Source organism: Crassostrea angulata, chromosome 1 (genome assembly GCF_025612915.1).
Source record: "Crassostrea angulata isolate pt1a10 chromosome 1, ASM2561291v2, whole genome shotgun sequence".
NCBI lineage: Eukaryota > Metazoa > Mollusca > Bivalvia > Ostreida > Ostreidae > Magallana > Magallana angulata.
Window position 1 is genome coordinate 21,606,854 of NC_069111.1, and position 20,043 is coordinate 21,626,896.

General features: G+C 38.2%; 1 protein-coding gene across 1 annotated transcript in view; it reads left to right on the plus strand.

The window, feature by feature from the left end:
• LOC128179824 (MAM and LDL-receptor class A domain-containing protein 2-like) overlaps window positions 1-20,043 on the plus strand; it is a 61,180-nt gene that overhangs the window by 21,557 nt on the left and 19,580 nt on the right. Inside the window, exons 42-88 of the mRNA XM_052847509.1 lie at window positions 50-474; window positions 593-683; window positions 826-1,353; window positions 1,956-2,102; window positions 2,212-2,235; window positions 2,415-2,671; window positions 2,946-3,063; window positions 3,184-3,321; window positions 3,711-3,967; window positions 4,348-4,702; window positions 5,083-5,349; window positions 5,471-5,868; window positions 5,963-6,059; window positions 6,172-6,312; window positions 6,567-6,823; window positions 6,913-7,141; window positions 7,582-7,847; window positions 8,060-8,147; window positions 8,286-8,402; window positions 8,512-8,649; window positions 9,041-9,166; window positions 9,434-9,564; window positions 9,712-9,796; window positions 9,971-10,102; window positions 10,308-10,564; window positions 10,834-10,998; window positions 11,122-11,215; window positions 11,583-11,738; window positions 11,900-12,166; window positions 12,369-12,502; window positions 12,653-12,782; window positions 12,975-13,109; window positions 13,236-13,498; window positions 13,799-13,889; window positions 14,195-14,332; window positions 14,690-14,955; window positions 15,269-15,500; window positions 15,670-15,792; window positions 16,169-16,296; window positions 16,915-17,050; window positions 17,261-17,416; window positions 17,756-17,914; window positions 18,074-18,198; window positions 18,693-18,783; window positions 18,931-19,071; window positions 19,377-19,630; window positions 19,799-20,030. Coding sequence (XP_052703469.1) covers window positions 50-474; window positions 593-683; window positions 826-1,353; window positions 1,956-2,102; window positions 2,212-2,235; window positions 2,415-2,671; window positions 2,946-3,063; window positions 3,184-3,321; window positions 3,711-3,967; window positions 4,348-4,702; window positions 5,083-5,349; window positions 5,471-5,868; window positions 5,963-6,059; window positions 6,172-6,312; window positions 6,567-6,823; window positions 6,913-7,141; window positions 7,582-7,847; window positions 8,060-8,147; window positions 8,286-8,402; window positions 8,512-8,649; window positions 9,041-9,166; window positions 9,434-9,564; window positions 9,712-9,796; window positions 9,971-10,102; window positions 10,308-10,564; window positions 10,834-10,998; window positions 11,122-11,215; window positions 11,583-11,738; window positions 11,900-12,166; window positions 12,369-12,502; window positions 12,653-12,782; window positions 12,975-13,109; window positions 13,236-13,498; window positions 13,799-13,889; window positions 14,195-14,332; window positions 14,690-14,955; window positions 15,269-15,500; window positions 15,670-15,792; window positions 16,169-16,296; window positions 16,915-17,050; window positions 17,261-17,416; window positions 17,756-17,914; window positions 18,074-18,198; window positions 18,693-18,783; window positions 18,931-19,071; window positions 19,377-19,630; window positions 19,799-20,030 — 8,685 coding nt within the window. The remainder of the gene's footprint in view (window positions 1-49; window positions 475-592; window positions 684-825; window positions 1,354-1,955; window positions 2,103-2,211; window positions 2,236-2,414; window positions 2,672-2,945; window positions 3,064-3,183; window positions 3,322-3,710; window positions 3,968-4,347; window positions 4,703-5,082; window positions 5,350-5,470; window positions 5,869-5,962; window positions 6,060-6,171; window positions 6,313-6,566; window positions 6,824-6,912; window positions 7,142-7,581; window positions 7,848-8,059; window positions 8,148-8,285; window positions 8,403-8,511; window positions 8,650-9,040; window positions 9,167-9,433; window positions 9,565-9,711; window positions 9,797-9,970; window positions 10,103-10,307; window positions 10,565-10,833; window positions 10,999-11,121; window positions 11,216-11,582; window positions 11,739-11,899; window positions 12,167-12,368; window positions 12,503-12,652; window positions 12,783-12,974; window positions 13,110-13,235; window positions 13,499-13,798; window positions 13,890-14,194; window positions 14,333-14,689; window positions 14,956-15,268; window positions 15,501-15,669; window positions 15,793-16,168; window positions 16,297-16,914; window positions 17,051-17,260; window positions 17,417-17,755; window positions 17,915-18,073; window positions 18,199-18,692; window positions 18,784-18,930; window positions 19,072-19,376; window positions 19,631-19,798; window positions 20,031-20,043) is intronic.

Below are 20,043 nucleotides of genomic sequence, written 5' to 3' on the forward strand. Positions count from 1 at the left end.
TGAGTCAGAATATAGATCATTACAAAATTCTCTCAACCTTCCTTTGCAGTTGATCCAATGGCATGCGATTTTGAATCCAACACATTGTGTGCATACCTACTGAAACTTCCTACAGAGAGGTTCACCTGGACTAGGCATGCTGGAAGAACTGCCACATCTGGAACAGGTCCAAGCGCTGATCACACCTTGGGCACCCCTCAGGGACATTATGTGTTCATGGAATCCTCCGCTCCCATGGCCCCCAACAACACTGCCCACTTAATCAGTCCCCAGTACACTCCTCAAAACCCTGGATCCCCGATCTGTTTGACATTTTACTACCAGATGTATGGACAGAATGTAGGCACTCTTAATTTGTATCAAACCAATGGAGGAACCTCTCCTGGTGCTCAACCAATATGGAGTCGAAACTTCGACCAGGGACAGCCTTGGCACCAAGGGCAGGCCACTCTCAATCCTTCAGGAACCTACAGAGTATGTAGCCTGTTTCAAGGATATAATTTTCTTTCAATGTTAAACTTTTTCTCATGTAATGTGATTATTTTTTTTTTTAATAGTGATACAATCCATAAACAAAAATTTTTTCCTACAGGTTATCTTTGAGGGAGTTCGAGGAAATGGATATAAAGGGGATATCGCTATTGATGACATTTCTAGTTCACCAGGAGCATGTCAAAGTCTTGGTAAAAAATTAAGACAACATCAGCTTCTCAAGAATCTTTATGAAACCTTAGTGTTCCTTATGCCTCCATCCCATGTGTTTTCTACATTTCTTTTGCACATTTTGAATTACAATAACTTTGAAATGTTTATTCTATTCTATAGGAGCCTGCGACTTTGAATCGTCTTGCAGCTGGTCTAACACTCAAGCAAATGATAATTTTGATTGGCTGGTCTCCAGTGGTAAGACCACCAGTCGGTTTACTGGTCCACCATTTGACCACACATTCCAAAATGCCTCAGGCCACTACATCTACCTAGAAAGCAGTGCCCCACGAGTTCAGGGAGACAAGGCCAGATACATCAGTCAGGCTTTCCCTGCCCAGAGTAACGCTGCCTGTCTGAGCTTCTCCTTCTACATGTATGGAGCAAACATTGGATCACTCGGTGTGTATGTTCTCACAAACACAACAGCCGATTCTCTCACGAATGAGGCCAGACTGTGGAAACTATATGGAGCAGCAGGAAATAGTTGGATGCAGGGACAGATGAACATTCCCACCCAGTACTCTAGCAAACCCTTCCAGTTGATGTTCGAGGGTATTCGTGGTAACGGTTACCAAGGTGATATCGCTGTTGACGACATCTCGGTGGATCTGACTTCAGGCTGTGTAACATCGCCGGATTATCAGGGTATAATGTTAAACAGTTTTTATTATATTGTGTGTGAGTTTAAAATAGAAACTGGTTGGTCGAGAAATAATATAGAACTTACTTCGTAATATAACCTCTTTTATTTGCTGAAACCACATCTTTTAGTGTGAGAATGCATCATGAATATATGTAGTTCTGTTAAAACAATATTTGTTTCTATTGTTTACAATGCAAATGTTTTCTATGCAAAACTCAAGTGTATAGTCCAGCTTATGTTAACTGAAGTTATATAATGAGCACTGGCAGTGCTTTGATTTTTTTTGTTTATATATTTCAGTTTTCTCACAAAATGATATAAGTAGTGGATAGTTTTATTGTATTACTGTAGATTCCTTATTTTACGCGAGTACTTAATTCCGCGATTCAACGATTTTCCATCAAATCGGGAGAACATAAAATCGCGAATGTCGAAATTTTAGCATAGTTTCATGTAGTTTACATATGTTTGAAAATTATAAGCGAGATTTTAAAATTCGTGAGACGGGCTTCTCGCGATTTTACGCGGATATTAATTCCTCGCGTTTAATTAGGAATTTACAGTATATATAAGCTATACTTTAAGTCAATTTTCTACTTTCCAGGTTACCAGGACATTTCATGTAACTTTGATTATAATGGAATCTGCAACTGGCAGCAGAGTGTGAACGACACGTTTGATTGGTCACTCAATAATGGCACCACCCCAAGTCAAGGAACTGGACCACAGCAAGATCACACCCAGGTTCAAAGTAGGTGGAGCCTACTTACTCTAGACTCGTATAGCTTTATGATTAAGATGCTGAAAATGATAAATTTTAAAAGTGGACAATACTTTATTTGTTATTCATTTTTTTCCAGATCCTAACGGTGGAACATCAGTTGGTAAATATCCAGTTATATATAAATTGTAGTTATTAAAAAAACATAGTCTTGTTAATTTGAAAAATTAATTGTTATTTGCAATAAAATTAAACAATTTAATGTGACTGAATAACGATCTCACTTTCTTTTGTTGAATATCGGTCAAGTTATTTATTTTTCTTTTTTCTTTTGCTTACTAGGCAACTATCTCTACATAGAAGCATCATCCAAAAAATATTCGGACAATGCCGTTCTGTTGTCTCCTCTGATTCCCCCCACTGGCCTCTCTGGGTACTGCTTCACTTTCTGGTATCACATGTTTGGACCACACATCGGAGTCCTCAGTGTCTACAGCATGATTGGAGGAAGGAAGATCCTCCAGTTCACCAAAGGGGGCACCCAAGGGAACAAGTGGAATCAGGCTGTTATCAATGTTAACAGCACCACTGACTTCATGGTATGACTAACATGCTATACAGCACTAAGTTATAGGTTTTAGTATTTTTAGTATTATGAATTAAAAAAGATCTCAAGTTCTGAGTTAAGTTTTCCAGTAATAAGTTACGCCTTGTAGGTTTGACTGATATGCTCTCTAGGTTCAAGTTGTACTGTGTACTCTTTCCTGATACAAGTTAGGCTTTAATTGGGTGTAGTTAGGAGGGAAATGGATTAAAGTATATAAGTTTTATTCACTGATTATATGTTAATTGCATGTACATTTTTTTCTGTAGTTGATGATCCAGGCCTTTGTAGGCAATGGTTGGGCAGGAGACATTGCCATTGATGATATAAACTTTGATACACAGCCTTGTGTCAACTCTTCACTACCGCAAACACCTTCAACTTTAAGTTAGTAACAATCTCTGTACACATAGCTTAAGAAAATAATTCATTCATTTTTGTTCTGTAACTGTTTGCCATGATAGCAAAAATATGATTCAACTCGGACTTCTTTTCATTTCCCTATAGCCCACTGTGACTTTGAGACGGGTACATGTGGGTGGATACAAGATACAACCGATGACTTTGATTGGCTCAGACACTCCAACAGTACAGGTAGCTTTGGCACAGGCCCAGTAGGAGACCACACCACAGGAGCTGGCACAGGTAGGTCAAGGCCATTCAAATGGAGTGAGCATGAAATAGCGACTTGTCATTCATATGAATTGAATTTTCTAATAGAATCTACCTGTAGTTGATCTTGCTTTATAGTGTTTTTTTACAGGAAGACATCAAGTATATTTACATGTACATGTCACCTCTGAAGTTGTATATTTTTTAGACGTAGACTTTTTTTTTTTCAATTAGGTTAAAAAAAAAGTTAATGACATAAAAATTTGATATAAACATCTGTGAATAAAATAAATACATCGGCAATCTAATTGCAAAGTTTAAATTCATCAAATGCATGAATAAAAAACAAACCAGTAGGTTATCTGATTGCTTGTACCAGTGCTTGGATGATATGGTAAAATGTACACTGTGTTTGTTTACAGGATACTATATGTACATCGAGGCCTCAAGACCCAGAACAAGTGGACAGAAAGCTCGTTTCCTGAGCCCTAACCTCCCCAGTTCTAATGGGGAATGCTTGACATTCTACTATAACATGAATGGAAGAACCATGGGTACCCTCAATGTGTACACACAGGCCTCAGGGTCACTGGGCAGTCCAGTCTGGACCAAGTCTGGGAACCAGGGTAGCAAGTGGCAGGTGGCTCAGGTCACCCTGCAGAGTTCCAGCCAATTTCAGGTTAACTGCTTCTTTAATTGTACTGTATACAGAGTTATTTTCAGCCCATGTTAATTTCGCCCTTCTTCACTTGCACAATGTTTCGCCCCGTCTTGAATTAGCCCTGACAAAGTTGTGTTAAAAGAAAGATATTTGAGACATCAGGATTCACCTAGTCTTAAATTCGACCGCTGACAATAAGGGCGAAAATAAAACGGGGGCAAAATTTTAACCTGTCTACAGTATTCTCCTGTATTATAACCTGTCTGATTATGATGCGGATACAGTCTATGAGTCTATCCAGGGCCATTGATTATCTGATAATTAATAAGTACAAGAACTAATTGTACATCCAATCTGTTAATTTGATTTGTTTAGAATGATCCATCTGTTCGTTGCAGGTTGTGTTTGAGGGTGTGATCGGCTCCTCTTACTTCAGCGACATTGCCATTGATGATATTTCCATTGTCCCTGGCGCCTGCGCAACTCCTGGCTCATGTAACTTTGAGCAGGGACTCTGTGGCTATTCCAATGTCCAAGGCGATGAATTTGATTGGACAAGATCCCAAGGACTGTCTCCCTCCTTCTACACTGGGCCCAATGTAGATCACACCACAAACTCAGGCTCTGGATATTATGTGTTCATTGAGAGTAGTAACCCCCAGAAGCAGGGAGACCGGGCCTGGCTCAAGAGTTCCAGTCTTTCTGCCACCACAGGCAAATGTCTACAGTTCTGGTACAGCATGTATGGCTCTGGTGAGTTGTAAATTCCTATGATGATAAATAAGAACCAAACACACAAGAATAAGCTCAGAGCCCCTAAAAAGGTGAACAAGAGCCCTCCTTTTCTTGAATATGTAAGAGGGGAAACAAGACTTGGATTACAAAAGTAAGGTTATCTTAATTTAAAGGCTTCTGTCTCAGACGACAGGATTTTTTCATTTGTTGTAAAAGGCTTTCGATTGCATTCTATTTATATTTGAATGTCATATTGATCCAGGTTCTTTTTTGCACTAAACAACTTGGTTAACTAACCACCAAAAACGGCCCTCTGACCAAAATTGTACTATTCATACTTTGTTGAAGAAAATTATTTTTCTGTATTATAAATGAAACATATAAATGTTTCACTGCAGGCATTGGAACACTCAACGTGTACCTGATGTATGGGTCCACCAACAGGACAATCTTCACAGCCTCGGGAAACAAAGGTCAAGGGTGGTTTAAAGGTCAAGCAACAATATCTGCAAATTCGGCCTATAACATTGTGTTTGAGGGTGTCCGAGGAAGAGACTACCATGGAGACATTGCCTTGGATGACATCAGTCTATTGGATGGAACCTGTAACTTACAGACCACACCCTCATCAGTGTCCACTCCCCCCACCCCTGGACCTTCAGCAGGTGATTATTATACACTGTTCTCAATTGCCATAAAGTAGCCTTTGCATTGGAAAATATGTAAATTTTTTTTACATGTATAGACATTAATTCTGATGGAATAATTACAATCTTTGATTTGCAGCTCCTTTGTTGAGTTGTAACTTTGAGAGAGATCTGTGTAACTGGCAGCAGGACAAGACGGAGAATCTGGACTGGACTCGTGACTCTGGGGGCACCGCCTCATCAGGCACTGGTCCTTCATTTGACCACACTACAGGGGGCAAGTCTGGTTACTACATCTACACTGAGGCTAGCGTGAACAACAACAAAACAGCCCGACTCCTCAGTCCACCCTTGCGAGTGTCCACAATCGTGTGTGTCAACTTCTGGTACCACATGTATGGTGCTAATGTCAACAGGATTAACCTGAGACTGAAGCATGGTGGGGCTCTCGGTCAGCCGTTGTGGACCAAGATCGGAAATCAAGGAAATCGGTGGTTTAATGCCAAGGTCGATGTGATGCCCCAAAATGGAGATCTGGTGTGTTGTCATATAGGATCGTGTATTGTTTTGTGATTAGTGCACTAGATAAGATGGATGGTGAGTTAATATTATTATTGTGTGTTGATTACAGGTGGTTTTCGAAGGCATAACTGGGCGTGGATATCAAGGCGATATGGCGCTGGATGACGTCTCAATTCTAAATGGTCCCTGCACCAACGGACCATCTGGTAAGGTTTAATGAAATGATTATGAGAACATTACCATTACAGGTATTTCTATCAGGAAAAATCAAGTTGGAGGAATAATAGATAGTTAATGGGGTTTTCATTTTTCTTTTAGCTTTCTGTGACTTTGAAGATGCCAGCATTTGTAACTATCAACAGGATCCTACAGACAATTTTGATTGGACAAGAAAAGCTGGTCGCACCACTTCAAGTGGAACTGGACCAACCAATGACCATACCTATGGCACAAGTGCAGGTGATTACAGATAGTTAATTGTGTTGTTACATGTTTTACTGTTACGTATTAAGAATAAATAAGTATTAAATGAAATTCAAAATATTTCTTGTGGACAGTTGATTTTCTTGAAAGAATTATTGTTTGTATGTAAACATTGTCTATTTATCAGAAAAAAATCAATTTATCTGGAGTACCAACGAACATTTATAATTTCTACAAAATCTTGTGATTCTATAGAATCAAGTTAATGATCGATGTGTATTTTGACACAGGTCACTACATGTTCACTGAGTCCTCAGCCCCCAGGAGGCCGGGAGACAAGGCCCGACTACTCAGTCCCCAGTACCCCTCCACCAATGGTCAGTGCCTGACCTTCTGGTACCACATGTACGGGTCCTCCATCGGAACTCTAAATGTCTACACTAGCTCCTTCAACAAGCTCAGTCCAGCTTTGTTTACAATCTCTGGTAACCAAGGCAACCAATGGCGCAAGGCTCAGATGACCATTCAAGTGCAAGAGCAATACAAAGTAAAGAAAATCAGTTTTGCATTTAACAAAAAAAAAATTTGTCAAAGATAAAAAAGGATGATTTTTATTTCTTCAATATTCTATTATAGATTGTGTTTGAGGGAATAAGAGGAAGTGGCTACCAAGGAGACATTTCTATCGATGACATAAAACTTGTCCCCGGATCATGTGCAGGAGTGGCTAGTTGTGACTTTGAATCCGATCTCTGTGGCTGGACCCAGAGACAAGACGACAAATTTGATTGGATAAGGCGATCTGGTCACACTCCCTCGGTTCTAACTGGGCCTGGAGTTGATCACACAATTGGATCTGCATCAGGTCAAGTTCATATCTTGATGTAAAAGAAGTCTTCATATCATTGATTATAATGCATGTATTTGTTACTTGAAAATAATAATTCTATTATCTCAGGTTTTGAACAATACATTCATGTATATTAGGTGATATTATTAATGGCAATATGAATAACATTTATATCTGATTCATATCTTGTAGGTTTCTCTTTATTTATTGAAAATCTAATGTACACCAAATTATTTTTGCCAGTGTAATTTTGGCACTTCTAGACTTGCACTTCTTGAATTTGCCCAGACACAGTTGTGTTTAGAGAGAGAAAATATAAGACATTAGAATTTACTTAATCTTAAATTCGCCTGCTGACAACAAGAGCAAAAGGGGCAAAAATAAAAAGAGGCGGTAAATGTTATAATTTGTACATGTGTTGATATATATTATAATGTCTGATTTTAATCTTGTAGGTTTCTATCTGTACGTGGAATCCAGTGCACCAAGGAAGCCAGGTGACAATGCAGTCATCTCGTCTCAGATCATTCCGGTGGCCCCATACTGCTTCAGATTCTGGTACTTCATGTATGGGTCCAATGTGGGAAGTCTGAACATCTCCCAAGTCATTACCTCAGGCGGCACCACCAATAAACAGCTCAAGTGGAGCAAGAGTGGAGATCAAGGTTCTAAGTGGATGCAAGGCAATGTCAGCATGAGCAATGCCTATGCTGACTTCTATGTGAGTCTTTAAGTTAGTTTGGTCCTAAGTTTTGGAATTCCATGGAAATTTTGTTAATAGAATAAATATACAAGTAGGATATTTTGAAAATTAAAATTCATGAGTTAAAGTGCAAAGATAAATCTATATATTACTTGCAAGTCCTTTTTCATAGATTTTAATGATGGTGCTAATGTAGAACGATTCACTAGGCAAAATCTTTTGAATTGCAGATTTATGTGGAGGCTGATATAGGTGGCGGTAATCAAGGAGACATTGCAGTGGATGATTTCATCCTTGACAGCTTTGAATGCTCCGCAGGTTTGTGGCTTTTTTTTTTATCCAAAGCATGCATCGAGAGGCAAAGTTTCATTTAGTGTAGCTGTAGCATCACATTTAAACTGAATATTCTGTGGTAGTTAATTAACGCAGAGTATTCTTGATATTTAACCCCAACAGAACCAAACACCAATGGCAGCTTTGCCTGTAACGATCCATTGAAAGTCATGATTCCACAATCCAAGGTCTGTAACTTTATCAGGGATTGTTCCAATGCAGCAGACGAAACCAACTGTGGTAAGTTCTAATTTTCGAGGAAAAATTGGTTAAGATGTACTAGTACAGTAAAATGCTCTGACTGTTATTCTGTCACCTTACATTGATGTAAACCTGTGTTTGTGGTTAGGTGCCTGTGACTTTGAACAAGACTTCTGCTCCTGGGTCGCTACAGGAACCGGGTCGTTTGGCTGGTTCCGAGGAGCCAATCAAACGGCCACTTCTAACACCGGTCCCCAGTATGACCACACCATTGGAAACGCTGCAGGTAAGTGTAGCAGTTACCCAGCATCCTGTGCAGATACTGTACATGTGCTAAATACTGCTATGTGCATGAAAAGAAAGTACATATACATATATCTCACCTCCTGCTAAATTGTAAGGAAATCATTGGCTAATTACAGCAGTCACTTGAGACCATGTATATTTCATACACAGTCAGTACAAAATATTACTCTCTTTCTGAGCATTACAATGTCAGTCTTAGAGTATTTTGACGTCAGGTGTTGTACCCAATTCGAAACTTGTCCAGACTATAGGAAAAGGTGAAAAAATCAATGTAAACAACAGATGTGTATGTTCACTGGTATTTCTGATGACCTGTAATTCTCTTTTGTGTCCTGTGGTACTGAATGTAGAGCTTTCTGTTTGTCCTTCAGGCCACTACTTGTACGTTGACGCCAGCTACGGCTCCATCACCAGTCAGGCTGAGCTCACAGGACCCACTTTACACGGCTGCAGCACCACCTGTCAGTTCCAGATGTGGTACAACATGTATGGAACAGGTATATCAGTGTAAAGAAGGCCATTCAGCAGAGTATTAGTTATATATATTCTAAGTATTTAGTTTTTCAATTCCAAGAAACAAATGCATAGTTTACTTCACAATTTAACACTTACAGTAGCTGTTATATGCCCTGTTTGAGTTAAAATTGCAATTTACAAGAAAGTTATGCCCAGTATTTTTAGAAATAGAATGACATGATGTTCTTTATATTTGATGTTTGTATGTCTTAAGAATGCAAATTTACTTGTTTTTTTCTTGATGTTAGGAATAGGAAAATTGATAGTTCTGATGAAGGAAAACAATAGAGTCACTGAAATTTGGAGGAAAACTGGCAACCAAGGTCGAAACTGGCAGAAGGCAACCATTGACATTGGACGTGTGGATGGAGCCTTCCAGGTGGGTACATTTCTGCAGAAATACATGAATAAATCAGAGTCCTTTCTTGTAAACTGCATTTTATCAAACAAAATATTTCCATCCTTCATTTTACCGAGAATCATGCTTTAAAATGGTGAAACACTTATTTTTGTTCTCTACTCTCAGCTTTTAATCCGAGCAACACGCACTCTCAGTGTCCAAGGAGACATTGCCATTGATGATCTTCAGTTCATAAACTGCAACTATCCAGGTAATTGACAGTATTTATTTTCATCTCCAGTAAAAACTAGATTACATTTTGTATTCTCTTATTCTACTTCTTAAATGGATCACTTGATAGGGTGGAATCAATTTGTCCGTCAATTTCTCTATCATTACGCAAAGTGTCAAATTTCTTACCCTTATTTTTTTTCTGATTTTCCAGCTCGACAAGCTTCGTGTCCTTCTCCTAACCAGTTCCACTGCACGGTCAACAAAGGGTGCATTGCTAACAACCAGAGATGTGACTTCAATGATGACTGTGGGGATGGCTCAGATGAAGACCCGACTACTTGTGGTAAAAAACTAGAAACACTTTAAAAAAAAAAATAACGACCACTAAAATTCCAGAGAAAAAATTATAACTTGCCCTAATGTTATTTGAATCCTAGGTTTCGAATACTTGTAAATTTCAAGTCCAGCATTATCAAGTTTATTTACAGTCACAAACTTTGTGGTTCAATACTTTTTGAAAAAAAGCTCTGTGTGTAATATTTTCTCAGGTAACTACCCTGCATCTTGCAACTTTGAGAGAAGTATCTGTAGCTGGACACAAGATAAGCTGGATAAGTTTGACTGGACCAGAGCTAATGGTCACACCTCAACTTATGGAACCGGTCCTTCCAGAGACCATACTCGGGGAACTGCCTCGGGCTATTACATGTTTATTGAGTCCTCATCCCCTCGCAGACGAGGAGACAAGGCGCGACTTCTCAGCCCTCTCTTCAGGGCTGTTCCTCCAAATAGTAACTCCTGCTCTGTAAGTATAATGGTTTCAAAATATGCTGACAAATTTTTATAACCTGTAAATTTTATTTGTAACTATATTTCTGGGTAATGTCAAGAATCATGATTTCTACATTCTTTCTTATACTGAACATAAAAGCAGGCAATTATAACAATCATAACAGATTTGGTTATTGTAAGGTTACCTTAAACAATCTGTTCTTTATTCATGTCCCTTGATCCTCATCCTGTTACAGACATGATATTTTGCACTGTGTACATGAGATGCATTGGTTCTTTCAGCTGAGGTTCTTCTACCACATGTTTGGCAGAGGCATCGGATCTCTGAATGTTTACACCAGGGAAACAGTCACGGGACCCATGAACAAGATCTGGTCCAAATCAGGAAATGTGGGAGACTATTTTGAAAGAGTGGACCTTGTTATTAATGAAACCAGATCATTCCAGGTAGAAATGTTTTACATCGGACATTTCTTAAGTTTTTGGGGTTTTTTGGTTTTTTTTTTTTACTGAAATTGATAAGTTTTTCTCTACATGTAAGGTTACTACATAGTGTCATTTTGTATGAAGGTCGTGATAGAGGGAGTTGTTGGCAGTTATCTAGGAGACATTGCAATAGACGATGTATCCATGACACCTGGCTGTGTCCTGATGAATGGCCCAGGTAACACCAGACACATTGTACATGCATGTATTTATGCCAACGAAGAGATAGAAAATGATACAACTTTTACCGTATTTGAAATAGAACCCATCTTGTAATCTGGTTTCCTTTTTTCCTCAATTGTTCTCTACTGCATCAAAGTGATTTTGCATCAAAATTATATAAATCAATAACTTTTCAAATGATTGATACAATTCTACCTTTTTAATCTGGCTAAATTTAAGCTTGTTTTCTGTTGATTTTTTAAATTTTTTGTTTGTTCTTTAAACATTAACTATGTTTTGAGTGCATAATAAACATGCAATTTAAAAGTTTTTTCAAATTGTTCCATGAAATGATACTTAAATACATTTATCTGTATTGTCAGGTATCACCTTACCCTCAGGAAGTCCCCCTCCGGCCACCACCCCCAACCCCTGCGGTAACAACAGTGTTGCCTGTAAATCTGGACAGTGTATTCCGGCCTCCCAGCTCTGTGACTTCACCCCTCAGTGTTCAGATGGATCAGATGAGTCCAGTTGTGGTATGTTAACATGTGGATCTCATAGATAGTTCAAATCACATGTACCAAGTCATAATGAAATGCAACCTATTCATCAAAAGTATCTCCACTGTGAAACAGTAAACTAAAGGTTATGAGTATAAGAACAATGTATATGGTTTTTTTTTTTTAATTTTTGACAGGTACCTGTAACTTTGAGAATGGTCAGTGTGGATGGAACGATGTCAGCAGTGGTCGCTACAACTGGCACATCTTCCAGGGCTCCTCCCCAGGAACTGGTGGTCCCAAGACTGACCACACCAATGGAACTGCTGCCGGTCACTACATGCTGGTAGAGGGTGCCACAGGAGTCTTCTACAGTCGAGCCCGCATGGAGACGCCACCTTTTGGAGCCACTGGACCAAGTTGTCGTGTCACTTTCTACTACCACATGTTTGGACTTGGAGCAGGTAAGTACCTCAGTCTGTCCCTTGTTCCAAGGTTATTTTTAACCTGTCAATTAATGACTCTTGTCATTATCACTTTTATAATTTACAAGGTGTGAAGCAATGTGAGCAAAATTTTTGCACATACCTGTATATTTTTATTGAATAGAGATAAATTCTTTTTTTTTATAGCCAATTAACATTGTATATTTTATTTTGCATCCAGGAAACATTCGTGCCCTTCTTGTCAACAGCAAGAACCCCAGTGACAAGACGTACATATTCTCCCAGACCAACAACCAAGGCAGCGGCTGGCAGCAGGGAAGTGCTGACATTGGGCAGCTTGCTGCTGGCTACAAGGTAAGTTTATTTTATCAAGCCACACACTTCTCAAAAATGTCTAAGTAAATGCTTGTAGTTGTATATCAGTTATTTATCTTAGACAATGAGCTGTTGGTTTTGACACAGTGGCTGTTCTTAGTTGCTTCATCAACCTTTCAATTTTTTTAGTTGCAATTTGAGGCAAATCCCACAAAGTCTTTTGCGCCCAACTCTGGTATCCCTAACTCTGACATGGCTATTGATGATGTCACATTCCAGCAGTGTAACCCTGTAGCCATATTTAATTCAACAACAAATGGTAGGCCATGAAAGTTTATTCATATACTATACAAGTTTATGTATATTGACTTACAAATAGTTTCATAGTTGAAAAACTATAGATTTTTTTTCAGATGTTATTATTATCCAGCATTTTGCTAATTATGTACTCTATATCTTTTGAGTTGTATATTGTTCTAGAAAATAAATGGAATGTATTACACTGTTTTAGCCTTGAACTGTACATTTGAGTCTGGATGGTGTGGATATACACAAGATCAGAAGGATGATTTTGATTGGTCAAGAACAAACATCAGTTCTCCTACCATAGGCACAGGACCTGACAGGGACCACACTACTGGACATGGTGACTTAATCCTACTTGTTTTAGAATTCATAATAAAGAGAGTTCCATGTTTATGAAATATTTCTCATAGACAATAAAAAAAAAACTAAGACAGTGACTAAAATACATGTATTTTCCTGCACATAGGATTCTATATCTACATGGAGACCTCCTCCCCTAGACGTCCAGGTGAGAGGGCCGTGATTTCATCAGGGATCAACAAGGCCACCCCAAGTGCTGGCATGTGTCTGAGCTTCTGGTACCACATGTTTGGAGCCCATGTCAACACACTGAATGTCTACCAACAGATTCCAAGTGGAGCAAAGACTCTGATTTGGACTCGATCCGGAACTCAGGGAAATGTGTGGAAGCAGGGACAACAAACTGTCAAAAGCTCCCAGGCTTACGAGGTAAGGACAGGAGTATTTGAAAATTAAGGATGTGTATAAATAAGCAGAAATTTCATAGCAAGTAGTTTTACACATTTAGATATATAATGACATCGATTGTTCTGAAGGATCAATAAATATAGTTTTCTGTTATTTGGATAAAGAAATTTCCATTAGTCTTAGTTTCTATAACTATGGTATTACATGACACCTCTTATTGCATGCATCAGTTTAACAGACTTGGTCAGGGAGGTATCATTATTTGGTGAATGGTATAGAATTCAAAATACACTTATCAAATTTTGAGACTCCATTTTACAGATTGTGTTTGAGGGAGTTGTAGGAACCAGTTGGCAAGGTGACATTGCTCTAGATGATATCAGTGTTGTGAATGGTCCATGTCCTCCCAAACGTAAGTCTGGTCATTGTACAGTTGTATATCCCAACATCCTCCAAGATGAAATCACTCTGTTGCTATGATCTGTGATTTTTTTTTCGTTTATTATAAATTCAATGGAAAATTATTAATTGGCAATGAAAAATTTCTCTATTTATCATCAAATTTTTTTAGTATTCTTTAGCCGCTATTCTAATTTTTTCATTCATCATAACTTCAATGGAAAAATAATAATTGACAATGAAAAATTTCTTATTTCATCATCAAATTGTAAGAGTAATCTTACACCGTTATTTTAAAAATATTTTGTGGCATGATAGGTATGTGTGACTTTGAGGCTGGATTCTGTGACTGGACACAAGACATGAATGACCAGTTTGATTGGACGAGAAAAAGAAATGGAACGCTTTCAAAATTCACAGGTCCACCATATGACCACACTACCGAGAGTCAGTACGGTATGTCACTAATTTTTATTAACGTGGCACAACTTCTGTATGTCCGGTAATTTTCGCGATAATCTAATTTTCGCTTTCTTCGCAATCTCTTTTAAAATATTGAGTGTGAAAAAATTAAATTCTATATCGTATTCTTATAGATACTTATAAAATCACAAAAAAATGACTGACGCAAATTAAAAATGCTACACATTTTCCCAAATTTTGTGACACGCGAAAAAAACCAGATATACGGGATTTTACAACTGTAAATAACTTTGCTAATCATCTTATCAATGATACAAGTACTCCCCCGAAAAACTATCTTATTGAATATATAATTTTGGAGAATTTCATATTTTGCCGGTGTTTCCTTAGGTTACTTTATCTACATTGAGTCGTCGGCTCCCAGAAGTCGGGGAGACAAGGCTAGACTCGTCAGCGCTGTGTACCCACCAGCTCCCAATGGAGACTGTCTACAGTTCTGGTACTACATGCAGGGAAACAACACAGGCAGTCTGAATGTGTATCTCCGCCCCAACGACGGTAGCCGAGACAAGTTGCTGTTCAGGAGAGTGGGCAACCAAGCCGTGGAACTGTGGCTCTACCAGTCACAGACAATCAAGTCCAATGTTGTCTACCAGGTGAGCCATCCTATAGCAATTCAATTCCCATCTTTGTAATGTTCAATATACATGTATGTGGTTTCCTGCCTTGATGTAATTATTACCTTCACCTCATGCACAATTTAAACACTATTGGTAAAGACACACTTATTTTAATCCTGACTCAAAGTATACATGTATATCTTTTTATTTTTAGTGAATTGAATTGTGTGTTGATTTGTCTTCAAATGATTATATGTTTTTTTATCATTCATTGAAAGTTATTTTAGATAAATGGATGCTCAGATTAAAATGAATGATCACTGAAATGGTATTTTTCATCTGCGGATAGATTGTGTTTGAGGGAGTGATAGGAAATGGATACATGGGAGACACAGCTCTGGATGACATCAAGATCCTGCGTGGTCAGTGCCCCCCACCAGGCTACTGTGATTTTGAGGTGGACACTTGTGGCTACAGTAACACACGAGCAGGAGATGACTTTGATTGGCAGAGGAGTGCAGGCGCCACATTGACCGCGAACACAGGACCCACAGTGGACCACACAACAGGATCAGACAGAGGTATGTGTTTATAAACCATGTGTATACCAACTCAACCATCAGTTGTCTTTCACTGTTTTCCAGAGAACCAGGCATTAGTGAGGAGTAATATCAAGGTGTTCATTGTATTGTCTGTGATATTAACATTAAATTGTACCGAGTTGTTCTAATTTGCCTTTTTGACTTGCAGGATTCTACATGTACATTGAGTCAACTGGACGAAACCGTGGCCAAAGGGCCTGGTTCTACAGCCAGTACTTCCCTCCAAGCAACAGCTCTTGTATTACCTTCTGGTACAACATGAATGGACCCAGTGAGTTGTTCTTTGGGTTTTTTTAATCAGCAGTGTCTCAGTTTTCTATAGTTCATAGATGTAAGAAAATAGATTTGTTTGGTTTGAGAAAGAACTAAGGTTGTAGGATATTTTAGCTTCATATTTTATAAATGCTTTTAGTCGGGATATATTATGTTTAAAATGCTTACTATGTTTGGTGTTTGTGGAAGATGAATTAATGAATACAAGCTGACTCTCATCCTGGCAGGCCCCTCTGAGAAGCTCAAGATTTCTTTTCTCTAGTTTATCAAAATACGTTTTGAAAATTTTTGTCATCCATTAAGAGGGGGACATTTTCAGTAATAAAAGAACTGTTTGGTTTCTATCAATAGCTGTGTACTTATTTGTCTTTAAGATGTGGGAGCCCTTCGCCTTTACAAACCTGACCCCACAAGAACCGTGATGCTGTGGAACGCCACTGGTAACCACCAGAATATCTGGCTACAAGCCAATGTGGATGTCAGGAGCTCCACTTGGTTCCAGGTATCAGCTTTCAGTTTTGTTGACTTTGATTTTTGTTTAAAAAAATATAACAAAATTTTATTTCAGCAGCAAAGGAAGACTCAAATCTTATACATGTACTGGTATTTCATTAGCATGATTTTTTTCATTGGTTGTAACTATATGCATCGATTTGAAATATGTTACATGTAATGGAGTGTTGAATCAGTAATAGTCAGTGATAGAATCACTCTTTTTAGTTTTACTTTTCTGTCAATTCATGGTATTTTGGGAATTGAGTAAAATGAAGACGTATCTACTCAGTATTGTAATACAATGTACAATGTATCTGGTAACTTTCGCAATGATCTAATTTTTGCTTTTTTCGCGATCCCTTCTACATTACAAAATATTCAATGCACAGAAATTTTATCCAGTATTGTTTGCTCTAAGAATTAAGTTGCGAAAAATAAATGACGCAAATAAAAAGTTACACATTTCCCAATTTTCTCAAATTTTGTGACGCACGAAAAAAATGTATATACAATATTTATTACCTTGTACCATGAATTAAGTGACACATTTTTGTAATAAGTTTCCTGAAGTATACACATTAACTTTTCTTTCACATGTTCATGTCTGTAAATCCGTGTTTTACAGATCACGTTCGACGGTGAAGTAGGAAATGGCTTTTCAGGAGACATTGCTATAGACGATGTTTCCCTCAGAAGTGGAACATGTGCTTCACAAACCACTGCCATGACAACCCCAATGGTTGCAACCACTGTGTCCTACCGTGAGTTTCTGTTGTGACTAGCATTACTGATTGGTATTATTTATTGGAAGAGGGAGGAGGGGGGTGTTACATGTACATGTCAATCAAATGTTCATGATTCCTGCAAATATAAATTTTCATTCATTATTGAAAAAAAATCTGTAGCATTGTTGGTTTTTTGTTTAAACTGTGACATGATGTTTTAAAAATTTGATGAATTTTTTATGACAGCTCCTACAAAATACGACTGTACATTTGATGGCCCAACTGCCTGCCAGTGGACACAGGACAGCAGTAACGACCAATTTGATTGGAGGATTCATTCTGGAGGAACCTCTTCAGGTTTCACAGGACCTAAGTATGACCACACCCTTCAAAACAGCAGGGGTAAGAATATTTTATATATATTAATTGAATTTACATTGCTACAAATTCATACAGTCTTTAGTTATCTTCAATTTTGTGGGTCCAAGAAAACTTGTAGACTTCCAAAATTTAAAATTTTATATGGTTAATTACATAAAATTATAAAAACAGTTACTTCAATTTTCAAACGTAGTTTGATATTAAAATGATGTTGAATTTATTCAACAAAATTACCCATTAAGAAAAATGTTCTCGGACTCCATGAAACTGTACATTTTTGACAGCCTAGGAAAATTGGCCCCTGACCAATAAATTCAGTCCATGATTGCACAATTATTGGTGTTTTATTAATTTTTTCAGGTAAATACATCTACACCGAGTCCAGTGGACGACGACCCAATGACACAGCAAGATATGTAAGTCCCCAGATGACCATAGACAGCACTGGAAGCTGTATCAAGTTCTGGTACAGCATGTACGGATCGGACATCAACAGACTCAATTTGTATGCCATGATGAGTGAGTCTAAAACTATTCTTCTTCTTTTTTTCAATTTTGGGGGGAGGGGGATTGTATTTTTATTAACGTTTTGTCAGTTAACCACAAGGAAAATTGGTTCCATGAGAATAATGTATCAAATAAAATTTTGAATTTAACATCTTGCGAATGATTTGTCAGATGGTAACCTGGGACCTGTCATTTGGAGAAAGATTGGAAACCAAGGAGCGCAGTGGAAATTTGCTTCGGTCTTCATCAACTTGGCTTCATTCACTCCCCCTCAGTCCTCACCAACAAGCATACAGGTAAAAAAAAATTACTGACCTTCATATTTACATACAGGTCAATTTGACAAAGATTTTTAAAAGTTACCATAATAGTGTTATGTAAACTAATTAGCAAGCATATATACTTGGTAGAGCTCTATTAAAAGTAAAGAATACTGTATTAAAACAGGGTTATTTTCGCCCCATGTAATATTCACCCTTTTACATGTTCATCTGTAAACTGTTTTAGCCTGTTTAAAATTCACCCAGATACAGTCGTGTTACAAAAGATAGCTGAAGCTACAAGTTACAATTCACCCAATCTTGAATTTGCCTGCTGACAATCTGGGCAAAAGGGGTGAAAATAAAACAGGGGTTTACAATTCCCTGTATATAGTAGAGAAAGAAATGAAGAAGTAATCTTGGATCGTGATCGTTTGTGAACTGTTACATAACCCTTTGTATTGTAAACTATGACATATCTCTGTGTATTGATTATGAACTGTGATGTACCCATTTACATTGTGAATCAGGTTGTGCTGGAGGGTGTTGTAGGCAAGGGATACAAAGGAGACATCGCTGTTGATGACATCTTTGTCAACACAGGAGCTTGCCCACCATCTGGTAAGCCATCACATGAGAAAACAAAATTTACAAAATATTAATGATATAAAAAAAAATAAATTGGATTAGGCAATGTGGTAAAAATTGATCCTTAACCTTGACAGAGAGAGAGCTTAGTGTAAATTTTGGTATTTACCTTTGTTACAGATACATGTGACTTTGAGGAAAGCAACATTTGTGGATACACTCAAGATAAAACAGATGATTTTGATTGGACAAGAGATAATGGCGGCACTACCACCCGTGGAACAGGTCCCAGTGCAGACCATACCTATGGAACTAAAGAAGGTACTAGCACACTGTATACTTGTAAGATGTCCTCTCAGCTGCTGCAAGCTAAGAATTTTCAAAAATTTCCATCAAATTTTGACTCATCAACAGGTGCTTTCTGATAGTAGGGATTGTACTTTACCTACATTTTGCTCTGAGGCCATAAAACTTGATCATGCTCCTTCTCTGTCACAGTCTTTCTGATAAAAAAGAAATATAGTGAAGAAAAATGACCTTATTAAAGTTTGTTAGCTCAAGGCATACAGGTTTGCATGCCTAAGAATGCGTATTGATCAAGCAATATTCTCAATTTTCAATCACAGGTTACTACATGTACATTGAGACCTCTGCCCCCCGTCTCCCCGGTCAGAAGGCCCGCCTCCTGTCCCCAACATTCCCACCCACTACTGGCCGATGCATGACCTTCTTCTACCACATGTACGGCTCTGTCGGAACTCTAAATGTACGCCTGTTCTCCCAGGGAACTCTTCAACCAGTGATCTGGACCAGATCCAGGAATCATTACAACTTGTGGCGGATTGGTCAGGTCACAGTCAACAGTGATTCACCTTATCAGGTTTGTTACAGACAGACATTCAGATGCTGTAATCTTGTCAATATAAATTTGTGTAATGCCTGAAAAAAAAATTATCTGATATTTTTGCCAAACAGTATTAGAATAAAGGAAAGAAAGACTTTTTAAGTAAAATCCTAAAACAGCTGTTTGTTTTGTTGTTGTAAATAGATAACATTTGAGGGAATCCGGGGAAGAACTTACCTTGGAGACATAGCCATTGATGACATCAGCATTGTTGACGGAGCTTGTCCAGCTCCAGGTAGTTGCAACTTTGAGACCAATTTCTGCACCTGGACTAATACACAAACAGGGGATGATTTTGATTGGCTACGAAATAAGGGAGCCACTGGAAGTGCAAGAACAGGACCCTCAATAGATCACACTGTTGGAAATGCCAATGGTAGGTGTTGCTT